The sequence below is a fragment of the Mirounga leonina genome, unplaced genomic scaffold (assembly GCF_011800145.1).
Source record: "Mirounga leonina isolate KUSES-001 unplaced genomic scaffold, KU_Mleo_1.0 Mir_94, whole genome shotgun sequence".
Taxonomy (NCBI): domain Eukaryota; kingdom Metazoa; phylum Chordata; class Mammalia; order Carnivora; family Phocidae; genus Mirounga; species Mirounga leonina.
The window spans coordinates 42,483,417-42,508,517 of NW_023270855.1; the positions used below are offsets into that span (position 1 = coordinate 42,483,417).

The 25,101-nt window shown below is 42.6% G+C and overlaps 1 protein-coding gene across 1 annotated transcript in view; it reads left to right on the forward strand.

Moving 5' to 3' along the window:
* Positions 1-5,234: 5,234 nt before the first annotated feature.
* The window catches only part of SMARCC1 (SWI/SNF related, matrix associated, actin dependent regulator of chromatin subfamily c member 1), a 178,117-nt gene continuing 158,250 nt past the window's right edge, over positions 5,235-25,101 (forward strand). The window contains exons 1-2 of the mRNA XM_034997255.1: positions 5,235-5,429; positions 15,535-15,654. Coding sequence (XP_034853146.1) covers positions 5,235-5,429; positions 15,535-15,654 — 315 coding nt within the window. The remainder of the gene's footprint in view (positions 5,430-15,534; positions 15,655-25,101) is intronic.

The following is a 25,101-nucleotide window of genomic DNA, read 5'->3' on the forward strand; positions in this document are numbered from 1 at the left end:
GCATAGTTTCTGCTTGCAAAGTCATTTTTAGGGTATTACACTCCTGTGCAGAGATTCTGTATTACAATATGGCCCTCAAGTTATTACATATTTAGACTTCATTAAGTTTAAGAGTGATGTCTTTTTTTTTTTAAGATTTTATTTATTTATTTGAGAGAGAGAATGAGATAGAGAGAGCATGGGGGGGGGGTCAGAGGGAGAAGCACACTCCCCGCTGAGCAGGGAGCCCGATGCGGGACTTGATCCCGGGACTCCAGGATCATGACCTGAGCCGAAGGCAGTCGCTTAACCAACTGAGCCACCCAGGCGCCCCAAGAGTGATGTCTTTTTTTTAACGATTTATTTATTTGAGAGGGAGAGGGAGAAGCCGACTCCCCACTGAGTAGGGAGCCTGCTGCAGGGCTGGATCCCAGGATCCTGGGATCATGACCGAAGTAGAAGGCAGACAGACACTCAACCAACTGAGGCACCCAGGCACCCCAAGAGTGATGTCGTCTTACTTTTCCTATTCCCTAACCATCTCTTTTCAAATAATTCAGTCCTAAAGCTTTTAGGTGGTGTCAGCAAGGTAGACAAGCATAATAGGGTGGCTTAGCATGTGACTGTAGGAGCCAAGAAGGATAGAGGTTACCTACACACTCCTGTGTGTAGCCCAGCATGGAGAATGGTTACATGTAGGTGAACTGATAAAGTAAGTAAATATAGTAAGGATAATGGCAGCACATGTCTTATTGTTAGAGTTACAAATCTGTACTTAGTCAAATTTGCAACCATTTGACTTTGTCTGATAAAAGGAAATGGGAAGTTTGATGAAGAATGGGGTATTTACATACCTTCAAAATCTCTCTCCAGAAAATACTAATTAATTACAAAGGCAAAAAGAATAACATCATAGTAGTGTGCCTGGGTGGCTCAGTCCTTAAGCATCTGCCTTCGGCTCAGGTCATGATCCCGGGGTCCTGGGATCGAGTCCTGCATCGGGCTCCCAGCTCGGTGAGCAGTCTGCTTCTCTCTCTGCCCCTCCCCCCATTCTCTCTCTCTCACAAAAATAAGTAAAATCCTTAAAAAGGGCACCTGGGTGGCTCAGTTGGTTAAGCGACTGCCTTCAGCTCAGGTCATGATCCCGGAGTCCTGGGATCAAGTCCTGCACCGGGCTCCCGGCTCAGCAGGGAGCCTGCTTCTCCCTCTGACCCTCTCCCCTCTCATGCTGTTTCTCTCTCTCTCTCAAATAAATAAATAAAATCTTTAAAAAATATCATCTTAAAAAAAATCCTTAAAAAGAAAAAAAGAATAACTTCACAGTAGAGAAGCCTGCCAGAGACTCTCTCTCTCTCTCTCTTTTTTTTTTAAGATTTTATTTATTTATTTGACAGAGAGAGGCACAGCGAGAGAGGGAACACAAGCAGGGGGAATGGGAGAGGGAGAAGCAGGCTTCCCGCGGAGCAGGGAGCCCGATGCGGGGCTCGATGCGGGGCTCGATGCGGGGCTCGATGCGGGGCTCGATGCGGGGCTCGATCCCAGGACCCTGAGATCATGACCTGAGCCGAAGGCAGACATTTAACGACTGAGCCACCCAGGCGCCCCTGCCAGAGACTCTCTTAATCAACTCATCAAAGTTATGGAAGTCATGAAATCATGCACCATTTGTATGTAGTGAAAAGAACACTGCGTGAAAAACATCCACCAAACTCAAACTGAGGGACATTCTACAAAATAACTGGCTTGAAATCTTCAACATTGTCAACCTTGCGAAAGTTAAAGACCAAGGAACTGTTCCAGATTGAAAGAGACTTGAAAACTGATCTAATGAGATGCATGATTCTGAACCGGAGACTCTGCTGTTAAGAGAGTTTACAGGGGCAGCAAGAGAAAGGAATGGGGTCTGAGGATAGTATAAATGTTAATTTCCTGGTGTTGATGGTTGTTGTGATTATGTAACAGAATATACTTGTCTGTGGGAGATCTACACTAACTTTTTTTTTTTTAATGTTTTATTTATTTATTCATGAGAGTCAGAGAGAGAGAGAAGCAGAGGCAGAGGGAGAAGCAGGCTCCCAAGGAGCAGGGAGCCCGATGCGGGGCTCGATCCCAGGAGCCTGGGATCATGACCTGAGCCGAAGGCAGACGCTTAACCATCTGAGCCACCCAGGTGCCCCTACACTAACATTTTTGAGAATGATGGGTCATCATGTCAGCAACATACTCTTATGTGGTTCAGGAAAAGAAAAAGCTCTTTGTACTGTATTTGTAACTTTTTTGTAAGTTTGAGATTATTTCAAAATAAAAACTTTTTAAATTATTTATTTATTTTTAAAATATTTATTTATTTGAGATAGAGAGCGAGAGAGTGAGCACGCATGAGCTGGGGGGGAGAGGGGAGAGGGAGAAGCAGGCTCTTCGCTGAGCAGGGAGCCGGACGCAGGGCTCAATTCTAGGACCCTGGGATCACAACTTGAGTGGAAGGCAGATGCATAAACAACTGAGCCACCCAGGTGCCCCCCAAATAAAAACTTTTAAAACATGATAAAAACCATTTTATTTAAAAATGCCCATCTTGGGCGCCTGGGTGGCTCAGTTGGTTAAGCGACTGCCTTCGGCTCAGGTCATGATCCTGGAGTCCCTGGATCGAGTCCCGCATGGGGTTCCCTGCTCGGCAGGGAGTCTGCTTCTCCCTCTGGCCTTCCTCCCTCTCATGCTCTCTGTCTCTCATTCCCTCTGTCTCAAATAAATAAAATCTTTAAAAAAAATGCCCATCTTTATAATGTGCTCAATTAATTTTAATGACAAATTTTAGATGTTTTTCTTAAAAGGAAAAGGTATGTAGTTTTCCAAATTAGTTTAGAAGTTATATGAGCAAAAAAATTGGAATACCACTGGCCTGGAAGAACTAACTTCCTTCTCTATGGCTACGGGCAAATGAAATAGTTTTCTGAATTCCTCCAGAGCATTTTCTCTGCTCTACTCACAAGCTAATAGTAAACACAGTTGGGGCACCTGGGTGGTGTAGTCAGTTAAGTGTCAGACACTTGGTTTGGGCTCAGGTCGTGATCTCAAGGTCATGAGCTCTAGCCCTGCTTCCGGCTCTGAGCTCAGCATGGATGCTGCTTAAGACTCTCTCTCCCTCCCTTGGCCCCTCCCTGCATCTTTCTCTCAAATAAATAAATAAATCTTAAAAAAAAAAAAAAAAGAAAATGCAGTGTACTTAGGAAGGAGGGGGTGCATTAGTACTCCAGGGTCTAATACTCTAATACCTGCTAGCCAGTTACTTAACCTCTCTCTGCCTCAATTTCCTTATCTGCAGTAATACAGGTGTACCTAGCACAGAGGACAGCACATAAAAGTGCCCCATAAACACCAGCTATTGTCAGTATTTCTGAAGTCTGAGCTCTGAGAGGAAAAGATTCACATCTGACTCATATATTATTCTCATTGTTTCTGTCCTACACTATTTATCAGGTAATCTTTTTTCATCTTCTTTCTGTAATATATCTTTCACACTTGCAACTATTATCTTCCTAATCTGTAGATCTGATCACATCATTCTCTCTGTTCAAGCTGATTTCCCAATGCTTACAGGATAAAGTCAAAATTCACTGCCACAATCAAGTAACATCTCTGCTTCCACACCATGGGCTCAAAGGTTTCACCCAGCTTGCTTTCACACTTTAACGCCTTTGATCCAGTTGTTTTTGTGTGTCTAAAATGTCCTTTCCTCCCTGATCACATTCTATTCATTCATTTTTTTTTTAAAGATTTTATTTATTTGAGAGAGAGAGAATGAGAGACAGAGAGCATGAGAGGGAGGAGGGTCAGAGGGAGAAGCAGACTCCCTGCCCAGCAGGGAGCCCGATGCGGGACTCGATCCCAGGACTCCAGGATCATGACCTGAGCCGAAGGCAGTCGCTTAACCAACTGAGCCACCCAGGCGCCCCCATTCTATTCATTCTTAAAAGTTGGTCTCAAAACCTCACCAGACTTTCTCACAAGTAATTAGTCACCTGCTGTTCTGGTGTTATATAACATCATGTTTATAACGCCATAAAGACCAATCGTACTTTGTTAGTAATTTAAAATCTTTCTGCTCCTCCGTAGGTCATTCATTCACTCATTCATCAAATATTTATGGACTATCCATTAGATAACAGGCCTGTTCCCAGCACTGCAAGTATCCCTGTGAACAAGTCACGATTAGGTTCTCATGTAATGAATGTGGACAAGTAAGAAAATAAGAAAAATACCAGGTCGTCGTGAGTGCTACACAGAGAATGTCGAGTGAATATGATTAGCTGTTCAATATTGTACGCTCAGAGATCGTTTTTCTTTTTTTTTTAAAGATTTTATTTATTTATTTGAGACAGAGAGAATGAGAGAGAGCACATGAGAGGGGGGAGGGTCAGAGGGAGAAGCAGACTCCCTGCCGAGCAGGGAGCCCGATGCAGGACTCGATCCCGGGACTCCAGGATCATGACCTGAGCCGAAAGCAGTCGCTTAACCAACTGAGCCACCCAGGCGCCCCCAGAGATCGTTTTTCTAAGGTACCCTTAGGCTATGAATTTGAAAGCGCCTAAGCGACAGTCATAGGGGAAGAGCCGTCCAGATCTCAGGAACAGCCGGTGCAAGGACCCCGAGGTAGGAAAGAGCTGGTGTGGATAAAGCCACGAGGGGGAGGAAGGTGTGTGCTGCCAAAGCAGCTCCGGGTGGTGGTCCCAGGTGGACGTTTACAAAGGGTACGCGGCCGCTTTGTGCAGAAAGTCTGAGGGCAGGGGGGCAAGCCGACGCAGATTCCCACCCTGCGTGGGGGTTCCTCGGCCAGCACTGGACACCCTAAACGGGCTTCCCCCTCGAAACTTCTCACGCCAGGTCTTTTCTCCGACGGTGTCACGGGATGACACAGAACCTCGGTGCAGTGGTTGACGGGATGCCGGAACTTGGATACAGCACCTCCCGCAGAGGCCCAGGCTCGGTAGCGGAGAAGGTGCGCAGCCTGCCTCGGCTGGCGGAAGAGGCGGGGGCAAATGCTCGTCCCAAGCCCGCCCGGCGCCGGTGCTGCGCATGCGTGCGCGCGTGCCCTCTTCGGGTCCCTAGAAGGGGCGGGGCCGGCCCTCCGCGCCGGAAGGGGGTTGGCTGGGCGGGGTCGGGAGGCGGTGGTGGCGGCTGCGCGCGCGCGCGAGTGCGAACGGGGATCGCTGCGAGGGCCGGGGCGGGCCGGGCGGTGGGGACGACCGACGGCGACTATGGCCGCGGCGGCGGGCGGCGGCGGGCTAGGGGCGGCGGCGGGCGCCGCGGGCGCGGGAGGCGCGGCGACGGCCGCGGGCCTGGCCGTTTATCGGCGGAAGGACGGTGGCCCGGCCAGCAAGTTTTGGGAGAGCCCGGAGACGGTGTCCCAGCTGGATTCGGTGCGGGTCTGGCTGGGCAAGCACTACAAGAAGGTGGGTTCGCGCGCCCGTGGTGGCCGGGGAGGCCACGCGACGGGAGCCGGGCGCAGCTACTGGCCTCGCGGGCCTCGGGCCGCCCCTCCCCCCCCCGCGCGCCACGAGGGACAACAAAGGCAGGCGCCGGGCCCGCCACGCCCCCGCCGTCCGCTCTCGGCGCCCGCGCGCCGGGGGCTCCAGCGGGCCCCCGGGGCCAGGCCTCTGGGAATCCCCGCGTCGCGGGCGCGAGCCCCAGCTCACCCCGGTGTGCAGGAGCATCTCGAGCTCAGCAAACCGGAGGGCGTGAATCTCTTTTGTTAGCTGCACTGGGTGTGCGAACAATGATTATTACAAACTGTCCAAGCCAGGGTTGTAAGAGCAGCTTCAAGTTTTGTTTAGAGACTCATCTTCAAAGTCAAGTGAGATAGCTAAGGTTCTGCTACCTGTTGTTGGCTTGGTAAAGAATGACTAGACGACTGTACTCGGAAGTTAATAAGCAGCAGGCCAATACAATGGATGATAGTATGGATGAGCACCGATATTAAAAAAATGACAGTTTTTACTTCATTGTACTTTTAGTTCCGTGTAGTGTGAGTACAAGAGTTAACGTTCACTGGTACCTAATGTGTTTCTCAGTGAGGCCTTCCCTGAGAACCCCATTTACACTAGACTGCCGCACTTCATATCAATACCTTTATTTTGTTTGTACCACTTTGTGAGATGATTTTTTTCATTTAGCTGTTTCTCCTACTTTTGGGAGGTAAGTTCCGCTGGGTCAGTGGTATTGAAAGTTGTGAATTAACCTTTTATTTATGACGAAGTGTTTTTTTAACTTCCCCTTGTAGATATCTAGGAGTGACTCCCTTAGAAGGTGTAATGAAGCAGACAGCCCAAAATACCTCCTCTGCCCCAGATTTCCGAACACCCTTTTCAAGTTCCATACTTCCCCCATTGAGAACCATAGCACTGGGGCAAGGACCTTGTCAGGCCTCTTCACTGCAGTGCCCCCCCCCCCCCAGGGTTGGTACTAATTGCCTCGCCCTTAGTAGTTGCTTAGTAAATATTTGTTCAGTGAATGAAAAGACGAAGTAGTTTAGAAACCTATTCATTTGAGTTCTGCAGCGCAGTGGAGTCTGTCAGCTTTTGGAGGTTGATAGGGACAGGATCTTGGGTTCTTTTGACATTACACTGTGGTACTTTCAGAAGTGATTGTTTCTTACTGAGGTTTTAGGAAGTGAGAGACAATATATATTTTTATATGCTTTGACTTTTTTTGCCCCCAAATTTTGCAATCACATTTAGGATTGCCAGTTTTTCTCATCTGTGTATAAGTAGACAAGAATATTGCTCTCCCTTTTACAGTGATAAATTGGTCACTTTTTTTTATGTAGGCAGCAGAGCTTCTAGAAGTGGCTAAGGGAATTTAACATTTATATTATGAGAGTATTATTTTTATCTTATGCCCTTCAGCCAATGCTTTGGGTTTTAAATTCAGTGTACCTTAATGTAGCCTTCCCCTTCCCCAGTCTGGATTTCTTTATTGAGGTATAATTGACATATAACATATTAGTTTATCAATGTAGTTTTAGCAGAAATGAGGAGTATTCATTTGGATATCAAGGAAGAGGAAGGAGAAAGAGAAATAATAGTAATTTCTACCTCTCCAAACTCTGTGTGCATCTGTTTGGGCCCAATTTTGTTTGAATGGGTGAAGAAGTGGTTCTGGGGCTGACTGAGGGATTTGTCCCAGAGTGTTGACGCCATTGGGTAAATGTTGGCTCAGTGTTCTTCAGGCCTTAAAGATCAAGTAAAAGTTAGGTCTCAGGGTTTTATAAGGCCAGAGTATATTTCTTGGGCCTCCTCAAATTCAGAATTGTATATTCCTTATGCCTGACAGCCAGAATCCTGTCAGCCTTAGAGAGTGGTGTTGGAGTGGCGAAAGTACTATCCAGGACACAATATATTTCCACTCAGTGTACACATTGATGGGTTTTAACTATTTTCTGTTGCATTTAATACTACATTTTCACATTCATGAATCTCAGTAACTGAATGAAACATGACAGTGGTAGTCCCATTTTTATTAATTTCTTTTTTTTTTAAGATTTTATTTATTTGAGAGAGTGAGCACACGAGCAGGGGGAAGGGGCAGAGGCAGAGGGAGAAGCAGGCTCTCCACCGAGCAGGGAGCCCGATGTGGGACTCAGTCCTAGGATCCTGAGATCATGGCCCAAGCCAAAGGCAGCCACCCAACGGACTGAGCCACCCAGGCGCCCCCCATTTTTATTAGTGGGTTTATCATGCGTTCCATGAACAACAACTGGGCATCTAACTGTATCTGGGCACTTAAACCATTACTCAAATCCTTATAACAGTCGTGGTTCATAGATAACTTATTTCATTTTACACATGAGTGGAACCTGAGACTCCATATATAAGTGACTTCTCTAAGATTACAATTAGGAGTGGTGAAGGTCTGCCTGGCTCCAAAGCCCCAGTTTTTTTTGCTACACATAATCCCTCTCATCAAGGAATGTAGTGGAAGGTAGTGGAAAATGTCGTGGTGAGAGACATAGACACTTACTTGTAAAACTCATGTGGTTTCAAATGAAAAGAACTTCGGTTTATTTTTGTTTTCTCTGTGTCCTTAGTAGGTGCTCAGTACATGTTTGTTCAATGGATGAACAGATTCTAGTCTAGGAACCTATTCATTCACGCTTTGTTGATAAATTTGGCTCAGGAACACAGAAGGGAGAGGGAATACTTTTTGATTAGGATGAGCTTCAGCTGGGCCAAAGAAGTCCAGAGGAGGTGACTCCTGGAGGGAGGCAGGGTAGGTGATTGGGAGCACAGGTGGTTAACCGTTGGCTTGAGGTTGCATTTTAAGTCCAGCAGCAGGGCGGAAGCTTCCTCATCTCCCACCTGAGCTACCTTTGTATTATTGGGTACATGTCTTTTCATCCTAACTTTGATGAAGATGAAAGCTGTATTTCTGTCCGTGGTTTCTGAGTGGTTTTCAAATGATAAAACCTTACTGATTTTAATGGTTTCAACTCAGATACTTTGGAGGTGAAGGATATCTGTAAACCATTAAGTTCCCAGGTAAGTTTCTTCCTGGTTTGGCTTCTTAATGAAATAAGATTTAAGATGTCAGGATGATTTCAATGTCAGGGTGATCGCTAAAGTAGACTAGATTGCCTAAGGAATGCATTTCAGTACACTTTACATAAAGTATTTAACAGTTAAAGAGTTTTTTTGTTTTATGGGGCATTTGCTGCAATAGGCTTGTTTAGGGACAAGTTATTAAAATTTGGATACTTTATTGATGCCATAGGTAGCATAAAGCAGATATATTGATAAAACTTTCTAAACTTATCTTTCTACCTTTCTTTTCTTTCTCTTTTTTTATCTTCCTACCTTTCTTAATCAAAATACTTGAGACTAAAAATTTTTGGTTGTCTTAAGTAAAACATGCTGTTGAACTTTTTTTTGATCAAAAGATAAAAGTTTATGACTGAAATAATCTATAGTCATTATTTTATTTTATTTTTTTGTTAATCAGAATTCACTATTTTGAAAGCTGTCAAGAACCCTTTATGTTTTAGGTAATGTTTTTGGAAGCCATTTGAAGTGAGCTCTATTATGTCACTGTAGGATAGTGAATGAGCATTATACTTTGGAAGATGTAGTTCAGTACTCTTGGCTGCTAATAACTTGTCCCTAATTGGTGGTGTCCTTGAGCAGATGACTTGATTCCTGTTTTAATTTTTCATATGTAAATTGAGAGTAAGATTGACTTCCTTAAGACTGAATCAAACGAGATAGTTGTTAGAGATGAGGTTATGTAAATTTGAGGTGGTGATGATACTTTTGTGTATATCCCATGGTCAGCTTGCTTTATTCTTATTGGTTAAATAGAATGTTAATATTTTGAAGTATTTAAAAGTTGATTTAAAACATTATAACATTGGCTGCCTTTTGAGTGGTTGTGAGGTATAGATTAATACATTAACATGACAGTTCATTTATGAATTAAAAATGTCATCTTTTTCGTGTTTGGTAACTTTTGTGGATGATTTGGAAAAAGTATTTAACCAAGGTTAAATATTTTATAATTTAAAAAATTGGGGGAGGGGTGCCTAAGTGGCTCAGTTGGTTAAGCGGCTGCCTTCGGCTCAGGTCATGATCCCAGGGTCCTGGGATCGAGTCCCATGTCGGGCTCCCTGCTCAGCGAGGAACCTGCTTCTCTCTCTCCCTTGTCTCCTGGCTTGTGTTCTCACTCTCTCTCTGTCAAATAAATGAATAAAATATTAAAAAAAAAAAATTGGGGGGTGCCTGGGTGGCTCAGTCGGTTAAGCGTCTGTCTTCTGCTCAGGTCATGAACCCAGGGTCCTGACATCCAGCCCTGAGGCAGTCTGCTTCTCCCTCTGCCTCTCTCTCTCTCTGTCTCTCATGAATAAAATCAAAATAAAATCTAAAAAAAAATTGGATTTTAAAATAGTTAAGGTAATAATTTTGATTGAACCTGGCTATCTTTATTTTGAAACTATAAGGTTGTCCACATGAAACATTTTACATGTTTTTGTATTCTGAATGATAATATAGCAAATGAAACATGCATAGTAGTGAAATTTAGAATATATATGAAGCTATGTATATAGCAGTTGCTAAACTTAATTTTTGCCTAAAGGGTTGATTTGGTTTTTGCTGAACAGCCTTCCTCCAAGATGGTGTGTTTTTCAGTTTTAGGATTTGGCATTGTTCAGTTATCTACAGGTATCTGAAAAATAGAAGGTTAGGCTTTCATGTTGCTTTACTATGTACAAAAAGTTTCAGTACAATTTTGTACTGAGAAACCCATTCTTATAAAAATAATAAAGTTACCTTGTGGATATATACTCCATATTTTGTCAGTTCTGTAGTATACATTTGAAAAGTTTATTAAAGATTACATGAGTGCTATGAATTACTTACTAATTGAGTGTTGCTTATTAAAGATTTACTATGTTGAGTAAATTGGAAAAAACCAGATACTGAATTGTCACTTGTAAGTGAATAGTCCTTAAAAAGGTAAACTTGATAGTTTTTGTGGGAATTGGCAACTGGCAAAATATTATAGGAAAGGGGAATCGTAAGTAGTTTTCAATGTTAAAAATTGTTTAACTCGGGGTGCCTGGGTGCTCAGTCGTTAGGCGTCTGCCTTCGGCTCAGGTCATGATCACAGGGTCGTGGGATTGAGCCCCACATCAGGCTCTCTGCACCGCGGGAAGCCTGCTTCTCCTTCTCCCACTCCCCCTGCTTATGTTCCGTCTCTCGCTGTGTCTCTCTCTGTCAAATAAATAAAGAAAATCTTTAAAAAAAATTGTTTAACTGGTTTTTAATTTTTTAAAATTTTAAAAAGATTTTATTAGAGAGAGAGGAAGAGCCGTGGGCGGGGGGAGGGCAGAGGGAGAGGGAGAAGCAGACTGCCTCGGGGCTGGATGCCAGGACCCTGAGGTAATGACCTGAGTCTAAGTCAGAAGCTTAACTGATTGAGCCACCCAGGCTCCCCTTTAACTTTTAAATTATAATACAGCATATTCTTTAACTAAGATGTGTAGTAATACCTGAAACAGATTTTTAAAAAAAGTTTAGTGGTTCTTTTTTTTTGAATATTTTACTTATTTATTTGAGGGGGGGGGGCACAGCAGGGGGAGGGGCAGAGGGAGAAGCAGACTCCCCCCTGAGCAGGGAGCCTTGTGCGGGGCCGGATCACAGGACTCCAGGGTCATGACCTGAGCCGAAGGCAGACGCTTAGCCGACTGAGCCACCCAGGTGCCCCAGTTTAGTGGTTCTTAAAGTGGGTTCCCACTCCAGTTGTGTCACCTAGAACTTCTTTTTTTTTTTTTTTTTTAAAGATTTTATTTATTTATTCAACAGAGAGAGAGAGCAGAGAGGGAACACAAGCCGGGGGAGTGGGAGAGGGAGAAGCAGGCTTCCCGCCAGGCAGGGAGCCTGATGCAGGGCTCGATCCCGGGACCCTGGGATCATGACCTGAGCCGAAGGCAGACGCTTAACGACTGAGCCACCCAGGTGCCCCTCACCTAGAACTTCTTAGAAATGCAAATTCTTGGGCCTGACCTATGGAATTAGAAACTCCAAGTGGGTCTAAAATTTGAAAAACATTTTAGGCCAACAAAATTGACATCTTATATGCTTAATTGTATGAAGTTTGTTTCCATTTTTTGGTGTGTGGCGCAGGTGTTTTACTTTGTGGCCTTACGAAAATGTGTTTTCACAGAACACTCTTAGTATAAAAGAAAACTTTTTATAAGGATGAAAAAGGAGTGGTCTAGAACAGGAATAGACAGATTTTTTTCTATAAAGGGCAGGAGAGTAAAGATTTTAGGCTTTTCAGGTCATGCCATCTCAATTATAACTGCTTGACTCTGCTGTTACATGAAAGCCATCATAGACAATGTGTAGTGAATGAGTGTGCTGTGTTTTGATAAAATTTTATTTATGGACACTGAAATTTGAATTTCATGTAATATGTGTCCTGAAATATGACTTTTTTTTAAAAAAGGATTTTGTTTATTTGAGGGGGAGAGAGACAAAGCACAAGTCGGGTGTAGAGGGAGAGGGAGAAGCGGACTCCTCGCTGAGTGGGGAGCCCAACATGGGCTTGATCCCAGGACCTCGAGATCACAAGCTGAAGGCAGATGCTCAACTGACTGAGCCACCCAGGTGCCCGGAAATATTATTCTTTATTCTTTAAAATTTCTTTCCAGAGGTGCCTGGGTGGTGCAGTCGATTAAGTGTCTGACTCTGTTTCAGTTCAGGTTGTGATCTCAGGGTCATGAGATCCGGTCCTGTGTTGGGCTCCCTGCTCAGCGCGGAGTCTGCTTTAGATTCTCTCTCTCCCTCTGCCCCTCCCGCTCATGCTCTCTCTCTCTGAAATAAATAAACCTTAAAAAAAATGAAATAAAATAAAATTTCCTTCCAACCATTTAAAAATCAAAAAACTGTTCTTAGCTTGTGGGCCACAGAGAAACAGGCAGTGGACTGGATTTTATCAATCTTTGGTCATGTAATATACAGCATTCCAACAAAATACCAGTCTTTAGCAAAGTGAACTGCATGCTGGCTGTTTCATTTAGAGTGGAAAGCTAATGCACCTGTATAAATAAAATTTGGGAGGATACTAAGCTTTAAGAAGAACTGCCTTTTATATCATGCCTTATCTTTGCTTGGCAGTAGTACGAATTGAGAGCCATTCAATTCAGTAAGAGTAGACTGTGCAGCTGATAATCATTTTGCCATATATAAATCACTTACAAATTATTTTTTGTAATAGAAACCTACCACATTAATCTTGAAATGTTGGATGATACTGGGAACGAGGTTTGTTCCAGGAAGAAAAATTCATTTTACTGTCTTTTGTTATCTTTTCAGTTTCAAGGAGGTATAGATGTTTTTCCTTTTCAAAATTGGAGGTTTAAAAAAATTTATTGAATGGGGCGCCTGGGTGGCTCAGTCGTTAAGCATCTGCCTTCGGCTCAGGTCATGGTCCTGGAGTCCTGGGATCGAGTCCCACATCGGGCTCCCTGCTCGGCGGGGAGTCTGCCTCTCCCTCTCCCACTCCCCCTGCTTGTATTCCCTCTCTCGCCGTGTCTCTCTCTGTCAAATAAATAAAATCTTTAAAAAAAATTTGTTGAATGTATTGGCTTTTCAAGGTGATATTGAACATTTCATACTTAAACTTTCACATTTAATTTAACTTGCTAATTTATGCTTTCCCTGTCATGTTACGTATTTCCTTGCTATGGAACCAGCTTGCTCTCTGCCACTGGTTTGGCCTTTGGACATTGTCGACATTAGCGTGGATAAGTTTTCAGATACATTTGTTTACAATTTTTTAAAAGATTTTATTTATTTATTTGAGAGATAGCAACAGAGATAGTGACAGAGATAACGAGAGAGAGCACAGTTGGGGAGAGAGAGAAGCAGGCTCCTGTGGAGCAGGGAGCCTGACCTGGGGCTTTATCCCAGGATCCTGGGATCATGACCTGAGCTGAAGGCAGACACTTAACCAACTGAGTCACCCAGGTACCCCTAAAAAAAAAATTTTTTTTTTTTAAAGATTTTATTTATTTATTTGACAGAGAGAGACACAGCGAGAGAGGGAACACAAGCAGGGGGAGTGGGAGAGGGAGAAGCAGGCTCCCCGCAGAGCAGGGAGCCCGATGTGGGACTTGATCCCAGGACCCTGGGATCATGACCTGAGCTGAAGGCAGTCGCTTAACCAACTGAGCCACCCAGGCGCCCCCAAAATTTTTTTATTGTAGTAAAAAACATAACAATTTACCATCCTAACCATTTTTTTTTTTTTTTTAAGATTTTATTTATTTATTTGACAGAGATAGCGGGAGCAGGAACACAAGCAGGGGGAGTGGGAGAGGGAGAAGTAGGTTTCCCGCCGAGCAGGGAGCCTGATGCGGGGCTCGATCCCGGGACCCCGGGATCATGACCTGAGCCAAAGGCAGACGCTTAACGACTGAGCCACCCAGGCGCCCCCCCGTCCTAACCATTTTTAAGTGCACATAAAAATAACCACTTTATTATATTCAAAACTTCTTGGCATAAAACAACCTATTTTTTTTTTTTTAAAGATTTTATTTGACAGAGAGAGATAGAGCAGGGATACAAGCAGGGAGAGTGGGAGAGGGAGAAGCAGGCCTCCCGCGGAGCAGGGAGCCTGTTGTGGGGCTTGATCCCAGGACCCTGGGATCATGACCTGAGCTGAAGGTAACCGCTTAACAACTGAGCCACCCACACACCCCTAAGACAACCATTTTATTATGCTCAAAGTCTGTGTTTCAGGAATTTGGAAAGGTACGATGGGGACAGTTGTCTCTGAGAACTGTGTCTAGGGTTTCAACTGGGAAGATTTGATGATTGGGGATAACTTGACAGCTAGGGCCAGAATCATCTGGAACCATCTTTTTTTTTTTTTTTAAGATTTTATTTATTTATTTGACAGAGAGAGACACAGCGAGAGAGGGAACACAAGCAGGGGGAGTGGGAGAGAGAGAAGCAGGCTTCCTGCGGAGCAGGGAGCCCGATGTGGGGCTCGATCCCAGGACCCTGGGACCATGATCTGAGCCGAAGGCAGACGCTTCACGACTGAGCCACCCAGGTGCCCCTAGAACCATCTTTGCTCATGTGTCTGGTGGTTGTATTATCAGTCTTCTGGGACATCACCTGGGGCTTCTGGCCATAGCATCTCCAAGAGGCTTCTCCATGTAGTCTGGGCTTCCTCAAAGTATGGTGTCCTCAGGGTAGTTAGACTTAGTGGTAGTTCAGGACTCCAGAGGTGACTGTCCCCAGAGGACTACGTGAAAGCTTTTGACTTACCCTCAGAGGTCCCACAGCATCACTCCCCCCCCCCCCCCCTGCATTCTGATGGTTACAAGTTAGTCATTAAGGATGGTCTTTTTTTTTTTTTTAAGATTTTATTTATTTATTTATTTGACAGAGACAGTGAGAGAGGAAACAAGCAGGGAGAGTGTGAGAGGGAGAAGCAGGCTTCCCGCTGAGCGGGGAGCCAGACGTGGGGGTCGATCCCAGGACCCTGGGATCATGACCTGAACCGAAGGCAGACACTTAACGACTGGGCCACCAGGCGCCCCAAGGATGGTATTGATTCAGCAAAAGAAGGGCGTACACCCTATTTCTTGATGAGAGGAGTATCAAAGAAATTTGTTTTAAAAACAATACAGTCTGCTCTCTGGCCACAAGTTATTTATATTCATCCCACTTAAAAAATACATTTGCTGATAGGTCTCATCTGATTATAGTATCAGGCTCAAGTTTGAGGTTCAGAATCTCACCATCTACTTTAGGTGCAGGTGCACACGAGATGACGTGGATTCATTGCTTGGGCATGGTTTCTCTCCTGAGACCTGTTAACTTTCCCTCCCCACTGTACCCAGTATTTTTGTAAGCTTCTTTACAGCAAAGACCATGGCTCAGACCTGTGCAAATCTGTCACCTGGCCAGTGTTAGTAGGTAATAGGAAGTAAGCTACCATTCTCTTCTGCACGATTGTCCCAGTTTTTGAGTCCTCATCTTTATCTTACAGTATGTTCATGCGGATGCTCCTACCAACAAAACGCTGGCTGGGCTGGTGGTACAGCTTCTTCAGTTCCAGGAAGATGCCTTTGGGAAGCATGTCACCAACCCGGCCTTCACCAAACTCCCGGTAAGTACATCAGCTTATAACACTGGGGAATCTGCCGTTTCTGTGCTCTCAGGTGCACCCTACAGCTCTTTCCTTTATTGCTACTATCCTGTAGAATAAACAAAGAGCCTCAACTGAATTTTAGCTATAGATTATTATTGCTTTTTAAGTGTAGAAAGCTCCACTTTCAGGAGTCATTTAACATTTGCATGAAACATCACAATAGCTATTTATAGACTTAACTATGTACATTTTACTATGTTGTAGTTTCCTTGTAGTCTCTGCTATACCAGGTCTTCTCCATTCTTTCTCCTGATTCAATTCTTGTGGCTAGGATACTTTCTTGTGGAATTTTTATCTTGTGTCGGTAAGATTTTCTGAGCTTGTGTGAAATATAATTCTGTTGTCCTTGCAATTGATACTTTGATAGTTTGGTTTGGTATATAAATACTGGGTTATGCTTTTTTTCCTTTTGAAATATGTAGGTTTTATTCTTTTTATTTTTAAGTTTGTTTATTTTTAGTAATCTCTATACCCAGCATGGGGCTTGAACTCACGACCTGGAGATCAAGAGTTGCATGTCTACCAGCTGAGCCAGCCAGGTGCCCCTGGTTTTGTTCTTTCCTTAACATTTGATTTTGTAGAGAAAAATCTGATACTTGATTCCCCCCCCCCTTTTTTTTTTTTTTACTGATCTTTGAAATTCAGAAATATGACTAGTTACAAGTCATGATCTGACGACTCAGTAATGTTTCTTTAGCTCAGGGAACATTCAGTCTATTAGTCTTCTCTCCCATCCTGTATTCCTTCATTTATATTTTTGAACTCTATTTGTGCAAACATTAGGATTCTAGGAATTACTTGTAGCTTTTCTCATAATTTTTGTCTTCTGATTCTCTGATTTGGATTTTTGCAGTTTCCAGTCTGTTTGCTTCCTCCACTGAATTTATAGATAGACCTTTCTTTTAAAATCTCAAGTTTCTGGGGCACCTGGGTGGCTCAGTCGGTTAAGCGTCTGCCTTCAGCTCAGGTCATGATCCCAGGGTCCTGGGATCGAGCCCCGCATCGGGCTCCCTGCTCCACGGGAAGCCTGCTTCTCCCTCTCCCACTCCCCCTACTTGTGTTCCCTCTCTCTGTCAAATAAATAAATAAAATCTTAAAAAAGAAAAAAAAATCTCAAGTTTCTGATTTGGGTGTTCCTATTTCATCACTAACCTTTTTGTTTTAACAACCCATTGCTCTCTCGGGTATAATTGAGAATAGGAGATAGTGTATGTTTTTTTACTGATCTTGTAGTAAATGTGTTTAGTTTGCTTATGGTATTTTTGCTGTCCAGACATTTATTTTTATTTAGTCAGATACAGAATTGTTTTGTTTTGTTTTGTTTGTTTTGTTTTTGTTTTGTAATCTCTACCCCCAATGTGGGGTTGAAACTTATGACCCTGAGATCAAGAGTCATATCTCTACTGATGGAGCCAGCCAAGCACGCATAGAATTGTGGGGTTTTTTTTTTTTTTTTTTAAGATTTTATTTATTTATTTATTGGAGAGCGAGCGAGAGAGAAACAGCATGAGAAAGGAGAGGGTCAGAGGGAGAAGCAGGCTCCCCGCTGAGCCGGGAGCCTGATGTGGGACTCGATCCCAGGACCCTGGGATCATGACCTGAGCCGAAGGCAGTTGCTCAACCAACTGAGCCACCCAGGCGCCCTAGAATTGTGGTTTTTGAATCATGTTAGGAAGCTTTCTTCACTCGTAGGTGAGGAAGGAATTTAGTCAGGTGTTCTTCTAGTACTTATATGGCTTCATTTTTTATACTTAATTCTCATCTATTTAGATTTTATCTTGGTGTTCAGTGTGAACAATAGATCCAGTTTTACTTTTTTCTTAGGATTATCTGGTTATCCCAGTGGTGTTTATTAAAAAGTGCTTCTTTCCCCCCACTGATATGAGCTCAGCAAGTATTAAGCATTTGGTTATTTATCAAATTCTGAGACTTTAAAGAGCAATACAGTGTATTGTTTGTCCTCAGGGGCTGCATACTCTAGTGAGCTGAATGAATAGAGCCTTGGAGTTTCCTGGTGATCCTGGTGAGGAAATGTCTTCCAGGGGAAAGGGCATTTGAATTTGAGACTTGAAAGTTGAGTATGAGTTCTTCAGGGAAATGCTGAAGGATGGAATTTTCAGGCAGTGATAGCAACGTGTAAAAGCATAAAGGCCTGAGAAAACGTGGTACTCGAATGTAGTTGTGACAGTTCAACAAGATTAGAACTGAGGGGCGCCTGGGTGGCTCAGATGGTTGAGCGTCTGCCTTCGGCTCGGGTCATGATCCCGGGGTCCTGGGATCGAGTCCTGCATCGGGCTCCCTGCTAGGCGGGGAGCCTGCTTCTCCCTCTGCCTCTGCCTCTCTCTCTCTCTCTCTCTCTCTCTCTCTGACGCTCATGAATAAATAAATAAAACATTAAAAAAAAAAGATTAGAACTGAGGACAAATAGGCAGAGAAGTGGGCTAGAGTCTGTCGTAATAGGCCAAGTTTACTGTGCTAGATGTGTGGCCTTTATCTCGTAAGTGATGGGGATCCATAACAAGGGAGAGAGTAGTAGGGGGCTTAGTTGATTTTGGGTTTTAGAAAAACCCCACAGGCTTCAGTGTGATGAATGGGTTGGAAGCTGTTGAGATTGGAGGCTTTGAAAACTCTTCATGAAGAAACTGCTCTCGTAATCCACTGTTATGGTCCCCTGTGGAGGAAACAGTGGATTGATTGATTGATTTTTAAAGATTTTATTTATTTGAGAGAGAGCAAGAGCGCGCGTGAGAGAACATGAGCGGGGGGAACAGCAGGTAGAGGGAGAAGCAGACTCCCCGCTGAGCATGGAGCCTGAGGTGGGGCTCCATCCCAGGGCTCCGGGGCCATGACCCGAGCTGAAGGCAGACACTCAACCAACTGAGCCACCCAGGCGCCCGAGAAGCAGTAGATTTTATTAAAGAGGACAGAAAGGAACTCAGAGTTTAAGGGGGCAGAACTTGGTAATATCTTGGGGGGGGGGCAGTATAGGGGCTGGAAAGAGAAAGAATTTACTGGGAGGACTACACTGAGCAGTCAGACACTGTTAGCACGAAGGGGAAAGCCAGAGTAAAAGCAGGTTCCTGGGGAAAGGTGCTCAGTTTAGCCTGTGTTATGGTTGGTTCTCTGATAGGCACCTCGGGTTTAGAAATCTTGTGGGTACGAGGAAATGAGATCTGGAGTTCAGAGTACAGGTTGAATTAGAAAAGATTTGGGAGTTACTGTGTACTGGATGAATTCACAGTTGTGGAGCAAGATCATTCCTTCTCTTTGGATTTGCTTTTTAACTTTATCCTTTTAAAATACCTACTTTTTGGGTGCCTGGGTGGCTCAGTTGGTTAAGCGACTGCCTTCGGCTCAGGTCATGATCCTGGAGTCCCTGGATTGAGTCCCGCATTGGGCTCCCTGCTCGGCAGGGAGTCTGCTTCTCCCTCTGACCCTCCCCCCTCTCATGTGCTCTCTCTCATTCTCTCTCTCTCAAATAAATAAATAAAATCTTAAAAAATATATATATAAAAAAAATACCTACTTTTTAATGTGTGATTTATGTTGTATACGTGTAATATATTAGCAGTATAGTAAGTACCTGTATATAATTTATGAATAAATTTTTAGATATTGGAGGGACATGTCTATTTTGTACTAATGGGAATTACTCAACTGGACGATCAACTTCATTTTCTTAGCCATGTGACTCATTGAGGTTCTGGGGTAACTTTTGTACGTTTAAAATTAATTCAAAGTAAAAATTTTGCAAGAATAATGCAAAGAACTTTCATTTTCCCTTTATTCAGAATCCCCGATTGTTAACATTTTACTACATTTGCTTTATCACTTTTTCTCTGTGTGTGTGTGTGTGTGTGTTTTCTGAATCATTTGAAAGCTCCGTGTTCCTTTACCACTAATTACATGGGTTTACTTCTTATTCCTGTATATTATGAAGCAGATTAGAATTACTAATTAGGAACTGGTTGAAGTTACCATATAAAACATTGTAACATAATACCTATAGATTGTACTTTATTAAGTATAACATTAATATTTAGAATAAAATTTACAGATAACATTACATGAAGTATTTTCTATTACGTGATTCACATTATTTGGTATTTCTAATTAGGATTGTATGAATGTTCTTAAAAAATAGTATGTACAAGAGGCTTTATTCATGGGATATTTAACTCTTGGGAATGAAAGCATTCTTTTTTTTTCCAGATTTTAAAGATTAGGGAAGAATATTTTTAGGCAAAAGCCATAAATAAAAATAATTCATGGCGTAGTGCCAGTGGGACCAGATGTACTTTTCTTCCTCTTAAAATAGTGTTTAACATTTTCCCAAATGAAAGGGATTGATGTAATGTGTAATGGTGTCAAGTAGAAGTGGATGAGAAAGACAGTTGATGAAGCAAAGAATGTTTTAGTGAAACATGTCAGCTGTTTAACCTTAAACTTTTTTTCTCTTTTTTTTTTCTGAATAAATGGTACTGGTATAAGAGTTCACTATTTGGGCTGATTCTTTTTTTTAATCAGAGTGGAACTTTATGTACTGACTTCCTAAGTCATACCGGATATTAAACAGCTGGCTCAATGTAGGGTATGTTCTATCTAATGCTAAAATGAGAAGTTAGGATTTAGGGAAAATTTGAAGGTTTATAAGACTAAAAATAATGTTGTATAGGCAGGGACACCTGGCTGGCTCAGTCAGTAGAGCAGGCGACTCTTACCCTCAGGGTTGTGAGTTGGAGCCCCACATTGGGCACTTAAAAAATAATACGTTGCATAGGCAAACAAAACATGAATTGGAACAGAAGAAAAAAGTGTTTTTTACCTCCACCACAATTAAAAATTCTGTTTTCCTATAATCTCTTCAAGCCTCAGTGCATACCATTATTGTAATGATAGGGTAGAGTCAGTTTTGTATTCTGCCTTTTAAAATGGATCATAAGCAACTGTGTTTAAAAACAACAAAGGTCTAAGATCTAGAAGACTGCTAGAAGGTCAAGTCAGAGTCTAAAGTAGCAGAAGATTTTTTTAAGTACGTTCATGAGATGTTCAAAATTTTCACTTATCATTACACTTAAAAAATTAATCCTTTCATTTGCAACTATGACCTGACTACACCCTACTATTCCATAAATTTCGGAGTGGAGAGACTACCTTTGGGAACATGGGACGAGAAAGAAGATTCTAAGTGTTTTATAAGTCCTGGAAGTTAGTCCTTTAAGTTTGTAGCTTAGACCTTTGCCTTATGAAAGTGCAATGTAAGTAAGTGGCTGTTTAAGTGAGATGGTGGGGAACATTTCCTCTGTGGTGCAATGATTTAGCTTCAGTTTGCTTTTCTTTATATGTATCACCATGTTTGTATGAATCTCTATGGAGAATAGTGTAGTTTTGCTTGTCTTTGAATTTTATAGGAATGGAATCCCAAGTATCTGTGTTGTGAGCCGTGGAGGAAGTATTTGTAACCATTGAAAAGACACGTTGAGCTAAAATGAGGGAGATAGTCCAGCTGAACTGTCCAGCCATGTACCTGTAGATAGTACAAATTACTGTAGATAAAAGGATAAGTCCGAGAAAGTCTGGTCAGTTCTCTTCTTGCCCGTGTAATTCATCTGCAAGGGCAGTGAGCCTAGATGATCTGGCATGACTGGTTAGAGCTCAGTGGACTGCACAGTATGGGCTTTTAGGGTCTGGACTTGGATGCCACGCAGAGGGCATGCTGGACCAGGTGTTGATTAGGGCTCCAGAAAACTATAGGACCAGTGTTAATGGCAGGCCTATATAGTCCCATCTGTACCATGTGGAGTCACAAGTAGAAACTTTAGTTCACTGGCATTGTATTCCTGATTTGTTTGGGTGATGTTTCATTTATTTTTTACCTGTTACCCCCCTTTTACTCCCCCCCCCCACCATTTCCCTCTTTCTTTTCCCATAATGTTTCTCCCTCCAACTTTACTCATGTCTGATGGATGCATTATAAATGGTACATATTTAAATTTGAGTTCAGGGTTTCAAGGTAATGACATTTCCATCATCCCCAAAAGTTTCCTTGTAACCCATCTCCCACCCTGGTCCCCTGGCACCATTGAGGGTACAGATTCATTTACAGCTTCATGAAATTGATATAAATAGATCACACAGTATACTTTTTTTGCCTCAGTTCTTTCACTTATCGTAACGGATTTTGAGATGTTCATCTGTGGTGTTCCGTGTGTTACTTTTCCTTTTTATTGTTGATTAGTATTCCATTGTATGGATAAACCACAGTTTATCCTTTTACTGTTTGATGGGAATCTGGGTTGTTTCCAGCTTTCTTTCTTTCTTTTTTTTTTTTTTAAAGATTTTATTTATTTATTTGACAGAGAGACAACAGTGAGAAAAGGAACACAAGCAGGGGGAGTGGGAGAGGGAGAAGCAGGCTTCCCGCTGAGCAGAGAGCCCGATGTGGGGCTCCATCCCAGGACTCTGGGATCATGACCTGAGCTGAAGGCAGACGCTCAACAACTGAGCCACCCAGGCACCCCTGTTTCCAGCTTTCTGAGTAAAGCTGCTATCACTGTTAATGTACAAATCTTTTTGTGACATGTTTTCATTTCTCCTAGGTAAATAACCCAGGAGTGGAATGTTTGGGTCATAGGGTTGGTAGCATTTAACTTTAGAAGAAATTGCCAAACTGTTTTCTAAAGTGGTTGTATCATTTTACATACCATCTAGCAGTGTAGTGTCTGAGAGTTCCAGTTCCTTTGCATTCTTGTCAGCGGTTGATATGATTAGTCTTCATAATTTTATCCATTTTGATAGGTATGTAGTGAAATCTCATACTTTTAATTTGCATTTTCATGATGACTGATGATGTTAAACATCTTTTTATGTGCTTATTGACCATTTGTGTTTCTTCCTTTGTTTTTCAAACAAGTTTTTAATTTGGTCCCCATGACCACCCCACATTCAGAGATTTGCCAGAAGGACTTATGGAACTCAGCCTATACTTGTATTTATAACTAAGATTTTTTTTTAAAGTTTATTTAAGTAATCTCTGCACCCAACCTGGGGCTGGAACTCCGAACCCTGAGATCAAGAGTCACATGCTTTTCCAGCTGAGCCAGCTAGGCGCCCCATGTACTTATAACTAAGATTTGTAACAGCAACGTAGTAAATATACAAAGCCTAGTCACAAGGGGAAAAGACACAGGTGTAGCCTGGAGGAATCTGTGCTGCAGGCTTCTGTGTGCCCTCTTTCTTGAGGTATCACACAAAGTGCATTCTTCCCCAGCATTGAAGATGTAGTAGCATACGGGCAATATTTCTGCCCAGGGAAGCCTGTTAGAGTCTCATACCCAAGGATTTTATTGGGGGCTGGTACCTTTTGTCTAGCACATATTTAAACTTCCAGACTCCCCCTAAGGAAAGCAGGTATTCATCATAAACCACATTGTTTGTTCAAATAGTCTAGGCTCAGTGAACCACCCTTCTTATCAGTTGACTAGGAATACTCCTAGAGGCAGATTCCCAGATGCTAGCCAAGGGCCAATTGGCAAGCAGGCCTTACTGAGGGTAGTCATCTCAGGCCTGCTGTGTTAATTCTTTTCTGCACAGGTTTTTTTTTTTTTTTTAATTGAATTTTAAAAATTATATGTTTTGCATATAGGTTCTTTATAATATATATATATTGCAAGAATTTCCTCCCAGTTTGGGATTTGACTTTTTGTTTTCTTATCAGTGTCTTCCCAAGAACAAAAGTTTTGGATTTTGATGAAGTCCAATTTATTGATTTCTATGATTTGTGCTTTTTGTGTTCAGAGGAACCTTTGCATACCCCAAAGTTACAGACTGTTTCCAGTATTTTTCTTCTAGAGATTTTATAGTTTTAGGTTTCATGTATGTCGGGTTAATTTTTATGTGTAGTGTGAGGGTAAGGGCTAATGTTCTTTTTTTCAGTTATGGATATTTAGTTTTTTATTTTATTTTATTTTTATTTTTTAAAAATATTTTATTCATTTATTTGACAGAGAGTGACAGCTAGAGAGGGAACACAAGCAGGGGGAGTGGGAGAGGGAGAAGCGGGCTTCCCTCTGAGCAGGGAGCCCATTGCGGGGCTCGATCCCGGGACCCTGGGATCATGACCTGAGCCTAAGGCAGCCGCTTAACCAACTGAACCACCCAGGCGCTCCTAATTTATTTTATTTTTTTAAAGATTTTATTTATTTGATAGGGAGACGCAGGCAGAGGAAGAGGGAGAATCAGGCTCCCCGCTGAGCAAGGAGCCTGACGTGGGGCCTGATCCCTGGACTCCCGGATCATGACCTGAGCCAAAGGCCGAGTTAACCTGCTGAGCCATGCAGGCTCCCCATATCCGGTTAATTTAGAGCTACCATTTGTTGTAAAGATGTTCTTCTTTGAATTGGCTTAGCACTTTAGTTGAAAATTAGTTGACCAGATGTGTGTGGCTGTATATCTGGATTGTTTTTTCCTGTTGATTGAAATGTCCATTTTTTTGTTAATACCACATTTTTGATTACTATAACTTTATGATGAGTTCCCCCACCGCCCCGATCTTTATGCTTTTAATTTCCTTTTCTTGCCACATTGCACTGGGTAGCACGTCTGACTCAATATCGAATAGAAGTGGTTAAGACAGGGTTTCTGGCTGGCTCAGTTGGTAGAGCATGTGGCTCTTGATTTGGGGATTGTGAGTTTGAGCCCCACATTAGGTGTAGAGATTACTAAAAAAAAATGTTTAAGACAGAAATTCTAAGCTTATTCTTGTTAATGGAAAAACATTCAGTTTTGCACTATTAAATATGATATTAGCTGTAGGTTTTTCATATGTGATCTTAATTCAGATTATGGAAGTTCCCTACTATGGCTAGTTTGCTGAGAGCTTTTATTGCAAATGACTGTTGGATTTTTTTTTTTTAAGATTTTATTTATTTATTTATTTGAGAGAGAGAATGAGAGAGAGAGAGCATGAGAGGGTGGAAGGTCAGAGGGAGAAGCAGACTCCCTGCTGAGCAGGGAGCCCGATGCGGGACTCGATCCCCGGACTCGATCCCCGGACTCCAGGATCATGACCTGAGCTGAAGGCAGTCGCTTAACCAACTGAACCACCCAGGCGCCCTGGCTGTTATATGCTTTTTGTGTATCTTTTGAGATGATCAAGAGGTTCTTCTTTTATTCTGTTAATATGGTGAGCTTCATTCATTCCTTCATTTTCAGTTCATCTACCTGGTATTCCAGGATAAACCCTACTTGATCATGATACATTATCCTTTTTACATATAATGGGGTTTAACTTGCTGTATAAAAGTTTTCTTAAGTATTTGATAGAATTCACTAGTGAAATAATTTGGGCTTAGAGTTTTCTTTTGGGGGAAGTTTTAATAACTGATTTAATTTCTTCAATAGCTA